At 45.0% G+C, this 9,620-nt stretch overlaps 1 protein-coding gene and 1 long non-coding RNA gene across 2 annotated transcripts; one reads left to right on the forward strand and one right to left on the reverse strand.

Annotated features, from left to right (window-relative positions):
• Positions 1 to 652: 652 nt before the first annotated feature.
• Positions 653 to 2,713, reverse strand: LOC136061630 (uncharacterized). The gene is made up of 2 exons (XR_010623465.1): positions 2,109 to 2,713; positions 653 to 1,911 (listed from the first exon to the last, which is right to left on the reverse strand). It is a non-coding gene; the product is annotated as an uncharacterized LOC136061630 (long non-coding RNA).
• A 2,841-nt stretch (positions 2,714 to 5,554) lies between these two features.
• Positions 5,555 to 6,592, forward strand: LOC112027466 (uncharacterized). The gene has a single exon (XM_024060131.2). It carries the CDS (start codon positions 5,555 to 5,557, stop codon positions 6,590 to 6,592), a length of 1,038 nt encoding a protein of 345 aa, XP_023915899.2.
• Positions 6,593 to 9,620: the final 3,028 nt, after the last annotated feature.

A 9,620-nucleotide genomic window follows, 5' to 3' on the forward strand; every position in this document is an offset into this window, starting at 1 on the left:
GGGCAAGAGGTTTCAAACTAAAATCTTATAAATATCATGAGATCTTAAGAACCACTAAACTAACTAAGCGGTTTCTCTCTACAAACTAAAGTCCTTATGTTTGTGATTCCTAATCTAACGAGATTGTCATTCACATTAGAGACCAACAGAACCCTCTTTATGTTTTAATGATTAGTCTTTATAAACTCTATCCATCATGGAGTTAGTTACTTAAAGCATTAACATTGGGGAATACAAATGCCAAATGTAAGGAGAATTTGACATTTGCAACCCCGAAGTACTCTACATCAGAGAATTCTAAACCCAACTATTGCAAATTTTTTTGCAATACTGCTACAGTGCAATTCTCAGTATTGTAAAAATAATAATAATATTTTAAGTTGCTTTTCCCCCGAAATTTCTCTCTCCTCCCTCATTATTTATGTTTCTTCTCTCTCTTCCTTCTCTCTTTCTCATCTGCTCTCTCCTCAGTTCATACCCAAACATCATCCTTCTCCCAACATCAACATCACACATCAAAGTGGAGGAAACGTTGATCTGGGTTGATCAATGATGGAAGAAACGTTGATCTGGGTTGATCAATGATGGAAGAAACGTTGATCTAGCGGTGGCAGTGGCGGCGGTGTCAGGGTTTTGATCGGGGTTGATATGGTTTGTTTGTTTGTTTTTTTTTTTTTTTCCTGTTGTGATCGGGTTGGTCGACGGTGTCTGGGTTGATCAACGATGGAGGAAACATTGATCTAGCGGCGGTGGTGTCTGGGTTTTGATCGGGGATTGATCTAGGTTTTTTTTGTTGTTGTTGTTGTGATTGGGTTGATTGGCGGTGTCTGGGTTTTTGTTCCAGTGGGATTTTGGTGGTTGATCTGGGTTGATCAACGATGGAGATAACGTTGATCTAGCGACGGCAATGGCGGCGTTGTCTGGGTTTTGATCGGGTTGATCTAGGTTTGTTTGTTTGTTTTTTTTTTTTTTTTTTTTTTTTTTTTTGGTGATAGGGTTGATCGGCAGTGTCTGGGTTCATGAGTTCCTCTGCGTTCATTAATGGCTGCAGGCCTGCTGAAATATGTTTGGTTTTCTAATTGTGTAATGTGTATGATGAGAGGCTGAAGCAGTTAGGCTAAAACATTTTGGTGGTGGTGTGGTGATCGATGATGGTGGAGCCGTGGAGGTGGTGGTGTGGTGTGGTGGTAGTGGTGTGGTGATTGGTGATGGTGGAGCCGTTGGAATCATGCCAAATCTAAAAAAAAGCGACGGTTGAAAAGAAATAATAAAGAAAGATTAAAAAATAATATTTAAATAAAAATAAAGTTTTGGAATGTTGTAGGTATTGTAAAATAGTATGGTATAATGATAAAGTGACTTTTTAAAATGGTAAAATAGAGTAGAATTGAAATTTTCTAATGCTAAGGCTCTTACAATTATTTACCCTTACTCTTACACCTCTCATCATATTGGTATTTTCCCATAGAAAAAGAAAATGTGTATTTTAAACCACTCATATTATTAAATAAATAAATAAAATCTCGGCACATATAATTATAATTAGGATATTCCAAGGACCCTATTTTCGTGTGGACCACGCTAAGTCGCTTACACTGTGTTTGGGTGGGGTGATTTTAGGGGGGATGGAAAACATAGAGGGGAAAACTGAGTGGAAACAGTATTTTCCACTGTTTGGGAAAGAGAGGAAAATAGGGAGAGTGGAAATCTCGGGAGAAAATTTTCTCCCGGGCCCACAAATTTTGTCTCCCCAAATCGGAAGGAAAACGCATGAGAGAAAATTGCCTCTTTGCACTTTTACAAAAAATGCCCTCTCCAATGTCTACAACAACCCAGCGCGGGCGCGGCAGAATAAGAAGAAAGAAGCAGGAAATAACCACCAAACTCAGCACCACCACTAAACACTGCAATCTAGCACAAAAATTTAACTCAAAATCAACACAAAATTAACGGAAAAACAAATAGAAAATCCAACTCAAAATCACTGCCCTTAATCAAACCCAACCCAAAATCATCATCTATAATAAAAGCAAAAAACTCAAATTGTAAAAGAAGAGGAGGAAAGAAAAATATTCTCAAAAAAAAAAAAAAAAAAACGAAATTTTTACCGTGTTCATCCAAAAACCCATCCAAAAAACGAAATCATCATCTATCATTTTATTTTTGACAAACCCATGTTCATCCAAAAACTTTAGTCCAAAATCTGGCCATCCACCTGCAACCCCTCACCCAAAAAAAAAAAAAAAAAGAAAGAAAGAAGGAGAAGAAAGAGAGGCGGACACAGAGAAAAGAGATAAAAGGAGACAGAGACAAGAGGAGATAGAGATGCGTTTTTATGAATCAGAAAAAGGGAGGAGGGGTTAGGTGGGGGTAGTTGGAAAATATTAAAGAAAAGGGAAATATTATTTTAATAAAAAAATATGTATATGGATAAATTAATATGGGTGTTTTGTAAAATAATAGTGTAAAAATGATGGTGTTTTATTTAATGAGTACAATAAATTTATTTATTACATATTATGTAATAAGGGTATAATGGTCAATTTATATAAATTACATTTTCTATCCTTCTCTTTTTCTTTCCAACCAAACAAAATAGTTTTTCACCCTCTCACTTTTCCACCCCTCCAACCAAACACATAAGAGGAAAAATAAAAATTTTTCATCCTTTCACTTTTCTATCCTCTCACAATTTTCCATCCTCTCACTTTTTCACTCCCCCAATCAAACGGACCCTTAAAGTCTTCTTATGGAGACAAACTTGCCTACAGGCCGTTTAAATGTCTTGCACAAATTTTTGGAAAAGGCCTTAGCGTGATTTACTTGACTTGGGGATTAGACAGTTCTGTCCTCTGTGGAATAATCATGACTGTTTATGATCCGTAATTGTCTTCGTTATTTATTGCTATGAAAAAATAGAGAAGAAGAGAGAGAATAACGTGGGTTGACGTTGGTTTACTTGGCTTTAGACGGTGCTGTCCTTCGTGGATATATCATATATATCACGGAAGTAATGAATTGTTAATTCGGGTCTCTTACAGCCATTAAGCCATAAATGGATTACAAGACTTCCATTAGGCTTATCATAATGTGATGCTTTTTTTTTTATAAGATTCGATTAATGTATGCTTTTAGAATATATATTAATCATTTATTTTATAAAATTTTTATAAAAAATTTAAAAAGTTGTTAAAGCAGTAAATTATTTTTTTTTTTATAAAAAATTTCTTAAAATAAATTATTAATATATGCCTTAAGAATATACGTTAGTAAATCTATTTTTCTCATCTACAATAGTGATTACTAACCCAAGCAATATCGTCCCACCAGCCTTTAAATTATGGAGATTGCCATCTAAAATTTGTACAATTTTTCAATCATTCATTATTCATATATATATATATTGATTTCAAAAAAAAGAAGAAAAAAAAAAGGAAAATTCTAAGGATCCTATTTTCGTGTAGAACACGCTATGTCGCTTAGGGCTGTCCAGACCCGACCGGAGCCCGAAAACCCGGCCAACCCGCCCGCCGGAGACCCGATTCCGGCCCGAACCGAAGGTCCAGTCGGTCGGCGGCGGGTTTCCGTTCTTTAGAACCGACACCGGCGGGTCGAGTGGCGGGTTTGCTTCTCCAAAACCCGAGCAACCCGAACCCGACCGGAGATGTATANAAAAAAAAAAAATGAGAAGAAGAAAAGGTGTACATAATAGTGCATTTGTTGAAGATGGGCCAGCTACCAAATCAAAAAAAAAAAAAAAAAAAAAAAAAAAAAAAAAAGAAAAAAAAGGGAAACACGTGTACCTAACCTGTTACTCTTCTTTTACAAATGACTTTTACCCTTTATGCATATTATCCTAGGGGATTATTAGTGGAAGAAAGCAAGGAATATATATATATATATATATATAACTAAGTGGATTTTTGCTTTGAGATAATAGTGAAAATTATGAGATATTTTTAACAATCTCTCTTCTAGCCAGGTACCGTTTTAAGTTTTTCTTGAATTATTTGATTATTGAGTATAGTGCTTGAAAATTGTTTAGGTGATATATAAGGATTTTAAAGAAAGTGTTAGGGAGAAGATCCTTGTGGTTAGTTAGTTGAGGTAAGTAACTTTATCCTAATTGGTTTTAATTTGTGTATTTTAACTATTGAAAAATTGTTTACAGTTGTTACAATTTTATTTCTATTGTATTACTAATTTCAAGTAAAGAATTATCATAAATATATTTGATTACAGAATATATGATGTATTTATTTAAGTGTTTTTAGCTATACTGATTCAAAGTAAAGTGTGCGGCACCCGAAGTGTTGGGCCTACTCAACCCCAAGTCTCCGTCCCAAAACACGCGGTCTTTGGGCCCAATCCTCATTTCGCCCCAAGGCCCAACCCTTGCTATCACAGCTCGGGAGTGCCGAGCTTCATTAGTAAGTTATGATCGGCATAATTTTTACCGAGCACTTTTATTGAACGGCACTTCAACTTTGTTCGGCTCAAAGAGGGCCTTCCAAACGCCAGCACCTCGCTCTGACCTGATGTGGGCACCAAGTCCCAAAGCCACCCAGACCTAGACTCCCACTTACCACCCCCCTAATTGGACCTTCCGTAGCACTCAACGCGCCCTGACTCTGCCGAGCTGCCAACAATGTGGGCACCAAGTCCCAAAGCCACCCATACCTAACCTCCCATTTAGAGAAAATCCTACTGGACCCTCTGTTGCACAAAGATGAGAAGCATTAATGACCCTCGCCTGAGCTGAGCACTATAAATAAGAGGGAAGGAGAAGAAAGAAGGGTTGGTCAGAAAAAGGGGAGAAAAAGAGAGTCCGGAGAGCAGTTGGGAGGAAAGATTGTGTCGCCAAGAAGGAGAAAGGTGATCTCAGTGAGTCCTTGGTTGTAGGATCACCCATAGTAGGAAATTCAGCCTTACAAACAAATTAGTTGTGAGCCCAAGTGGGGCTGAGCCCATTGGCCTCATTTGCGACCCGCACAATTGGCGCCGTCTGTGGGGAATTCCTACGCTGCTGTGGTTCAGCTGAGGCTCGCACGTGAGATAGATGTCCGGAACAGGTTCGGGGAATGACGCCGAAAGCGGCTCCGTCGGATCCTCTCGGGGGTCGACTTGGCGAGAACGAAGGCAGAAATGGCACGAAGACAGGCATCAGGAGAGAGCAGAAGGAAGTTCCGGATTTGGAGAGGGCTCGTACCAGACGCAACGGGGGAATCCGGTGCGTCGGGCGAAGGCGGTTTGATGAAAGGGACGAGGAGCTTGAGCGTTTGCGAAGGATGGTGAGAGATTTAGAGTTGGAGGCAGAAGATAGGCGCCAGAGAATGAATCAGGATAACCGAGCAAGAAGACCGGGGGCCGGGGGGGAGCGACAAGGAGCAGGTTCTGAACTATTCGGTTACCGTCGCCAGCGAGAACGCTCGGCTTCGCGAGACTCTCGTCACACAGGGGTCAGCGGCGAGAGCGCTCACGCTCACGAGAGTATACAGATCGGGGTTCGGATTCCCCGGAGGAAAAGCGGAACCACAACGCGGCCATGGACGCAATGAGCCGTGCGTTGCGCCAGGCTGCTCGGTCACCGTTCTCAGCAGAAATCGAACACGCCCCAATGCCGGACAGATTCACACGCCCCCCGTTCAACTCCTATGACGGGAAGACCGATCCGGTTGAACATGTCAGCCACTATATCCAAATGATGTCGTTACATGCCCGGAATGATGCGTTGATGTGCAAGGTGTTCCCCTCAAGCCTGGGCCCTACCGCGCTAAGGTGGTTCAACGGTCTGAAGAAAGGCTCCATCCGCGGCTTCGCCGAGTTAATACAGGAGTTCGGAGTCAGATTCGTTACTTGTAGCCGTGTACCACAGCCGGTGGATGCACTACTGTCGATGAAGATGAGGGTGGGAGAAACCCTTCGCAACTACGCCAGTCGGTATTGGGAGCTCTACAACGAGATCGGTGGAGGGAATGACAAAATTGCTGCAAGCACTTTCAGGATGGGGTTGCCCGAGGATTCAGGCCTAAGGGAATCGCTGACTAAGAAACCTCCCGAGGATATGAGGCAGCTAATGAGGCGCATAGAAGAGTATAAACGGCTAGAGGATGACCGGCTGCAAAACAAGGGTAAGGCACCAATGATAAATCATCCCCGGCAGAGCAATTTCCCCCCAAGGATACGAGGGAACATGAGGATGCAGGGATCAGAGGCGTTGGCAGGGGAAGTAAATATGGCGTTCAAGGAGCCGGTGCATAAGATTCTAGACAAGATTAAGCATCAACCCTACTTTAAGTGGCCGAACAGGATGGGTGGTGACCCAACGAGAAGGAACCAGAACTTGTACTGCACCTACCATAAAGATAAAGGGCACACCACCGAGCAGTGCCGAGTATTGAAAGATCATCTTCGGCAGCTGGCCGGGGCCGGATATCTAAAGGAGTTTGTGACGGATGCAGGGGACCGAGGGGCAGGCCAAGGCGCTCCACATAGGGGCAACCCACTCCCACCTCCCCTCGGAATAATTGAAGTCATCCACGCCCCTACTAAGAATTGCTCCACGGCGGGGGGAAAGGGGTGTGGACGCTAACCGCGGCGGCCGAAGGTCAGACGGACCGTCTCATGGGAAGAGGATGAAACCCACCAAAGAGCCGATCGCCTTCGATGACTGCGATTTGGAGGGAACGGTCCAACCGCACGATGACGCGCTAGTGGTCAGTGCCCGTATAGGCGGTTTCCTGGTAAAAAGAGTGATGATAGATCAGGGAAGCGGGGCGGAGGTGATGTACCCAGACCTTTACCGAGGACTCGGATTGAGCAGTGCAGACCTATCCGAATATGGCACACCATTGGTCGGTTTTGACGGCAAGACAGTGATCCCTGAGGGGCAGATCTCTTTACCTGTAAATATGGAAGGAAAGGAGGTGGTGGTGACCTTCATAGTCGTGGCTTCTTACTCCCGTATACCGCGATATTGGGAAGACCGTGGATCCATGGAATGGGGGCTGTGCCGTCCACCTTGCACGTGAGAATAAAGTTCCCATCCGAGCATGGTGTGATTGTGGTGAAGGGGAGCCAGCAAACAGCAAGACAATGTTTGGTCGCCCTAGTTAACTGGAGGAAGGAGTCACTTAAACGGGGAAAGAGTACCGAAGAAAAAGAGGCGCAACCGCGTATCCCGTTATAGCAGCTACAGAGCCCCAAGGTGAGAAGGGGACAGGCGCGCCGAAGAAATGATGAAGGTACGGATACTCCCGGATTCTGATAGGTGTTTTTACGTAGGGGAAAGTATGGCTGTTGGAGACAGGGTAAAAATGTTGTTACTACTATTACGGAACGTGGACGTATTTGCTTGGAGCCCGTACGAGGTGCCCGGAGTAGATTCCGAATTCATCGTCCATAAACTCAACGTTGATTCCTCGTATCCGCCTAAGAAACAGAGGCCGAGGAGATCATCCAAGGAGCATACCGAGGCCGTGAAGGAAGAAGTTCAGAGGCTGAAGGAGTCGGGAGCAATAAAGGAAACTTATTTCCCCGAGTGGCTGGCAAACACCGTCGTAGTGAAGAAGAAGAGTGGCAAGTGGAGGGTTTGCGTGGATTTTACGGACCTGAACCGAGCATGCCCAAAGGACCCGTTCCCCGTCCCTAAAATTGACCAGTTGGTTGACGCCACGTATGGCCATCCGAGGATGAGTTTCCTTGACGCCTTTCAGGGGTATCACCAGATAGCTCTGGCAGCCGAGGACCAGGAAAAAACGGCGTTCATATCCCCGGAGGCCAATTATCACTACACGGTGATGCCGTTTGGCTTGAAGAACGCCGGGGCAACTTACCAGCGGATGATGACGAGAATGTTCCGCGATAAAATAGGTTGTACGGTCGAGGTCTACATCGACGATATGGTGGTAAAAAGTAAGTTGGAGGAACAACACACGGGCGATCTCCAGGAAGTGTTCGAAACACTAAGGCGACACAAGCTGCGCTTAACGCCGAGAAGTGCGCGTTCGGAGTGGGGGCTGGAAAATTTCTAGGATACCTGATCACGAGCCGGGGAATAGAGGTCAATCCCGATCAAATCGAAGCAATAAAGAGACTGAAACCACCGAGCAATCCAAAGGAGGTACAGGTTTTAACCGGGATGCTGGCCGCACTTAACCGGTTCGTCTCCAAGTTTGCGGATCGCTGCCGCCCGTTTTATCAGCTTTTGAAGAAGTGGACGGGGTTTTTATGGAGCGAAGAATGCGACAAGGCCTTTCGGGACTTGAAAGAGTACTTGGCCAGGGCACCCATGCTGGCCGCGCCCGAGCCGGGCGAAGATTTATTCATGTACTTGGCCGTCTCCGATCATGCTGTGAGTGCCGTGCTGTTGAAGGATGGGGGATCCAGCAACCCGTGTACTATATCAGCAAGACCCTGGTCGATGCTGAGAAGAGGTATTTGCCTCTGGAGAAGTTGGTTTTGGCCCTGATCCATGCCACAAGAAAGCTGCCGCACTACTTCCAAGCTCATACTGTCTATGTGTTAACCGAGTATCCTTTACAAGCACTTTTGAGAAGATCTGACTTCACAGGACGCATAGCCAAGTGGGGAACAAGGCTAGGGTCATTTGACATACGGTACCGACCACGACATGCGGTGAAAGGGCAGGTCCTGGCCGACTTTGTCGCTGAATTCTCACCCCGAAATGGTGGAGAAATGATCTGCCAAGTAGAAGTTCGCCCGTGGAAGGTCTTCGTGGACGGAGCCTCGAGTTCCCAGGGAGCCGGTGCCGGTATAGTCATATTCTCTCCCGAAGGGTTACGGCTGGAGCACTCTTTTAGACTGGGGTTTAAAGCCTCCAACAATGAGGCCGAATATGAGGCCCTGATCGCCGGACTAAGAGCCGCATTGAAGCTTGGTGCCCGGAGCGTAGAAATACATTCAGATTCCCGCCTGGTTGTTAGTCAAATCCAAGGGAGTTTTGAAGCTAGGGATCCTCGGATGAAGGCGTACTTGTGCACGACAAAGATGATCATAAGCAAATTTGTCTCGGTAAAAGTGTCCCAAGTAGGACGGGCGCAAAACAGGCACGCTGACTCCTTAGCCACGCTGGCGTCATCAAGCATCGAAAACGTACCTCGGTTGATCAGGGTGGAGCTCGTTGCCGAGCCGAGCATCCAGGTCCCCGATGAGGTTGGGATTAGGTTGCATAACGTCGACACGGTGCCACCGCCCGCGCCGTGCTGGATTGATCCCATCATAGCTTTCTTGTCCAAGGATGTAGTCCCGGAAGATGAGAAGGAGGCCAGTAGGACGCGCAGGACGGCACCCCGTTTTGGTTGTCGGCAGACGGCAGGTTGTACCGAAGATCTTTCGGAGGCCCATACCTGCTGTGCTTGCCCCCCGAGAGAGTTCCCGAGATATTGGCCGAACTTCACGATGGGATATGCGGTTTTTTGGTCAGACCTCAAACCTATACTACACTACTAGACTCTTGTATTTTCCCAACTCTAGCAATTTTGGGTACAATTCCTTAAAGCAGAGCTGTGCAGAATTTGACACACTATGGCCATGCGTAACCTTCTGCAAACCCATCTACACTTAACACAATTGAGGCATAGAAAAAGAATACCCAACTA

Source organism: Quercus suber, unplaced genomic scaffold, assembly GCF_002906115.3.
Source record: "Quercus suber isolate HL8 unplaced genomic scaffold, Cork oak 2.0 scaffold_336, whole genome shotgun sequence".
Classification (NCBI taxonomy): Eukaryota; Viridiplantae; Streptophyta; class Magnoliopsida; order Fagales; family Fagaceae; genus Quercus; species Quercus suber.

What these genes read in the sequence shown, in the direction of transcription:
- LOC112027466 (XM_024060131.2), top strand. Translation starts at nt 5,555, where the DNA reads ATGAGCCGTGCGTTGCGCCAGGCTGCTCGGTCACCGTTCTCAGCAGAA.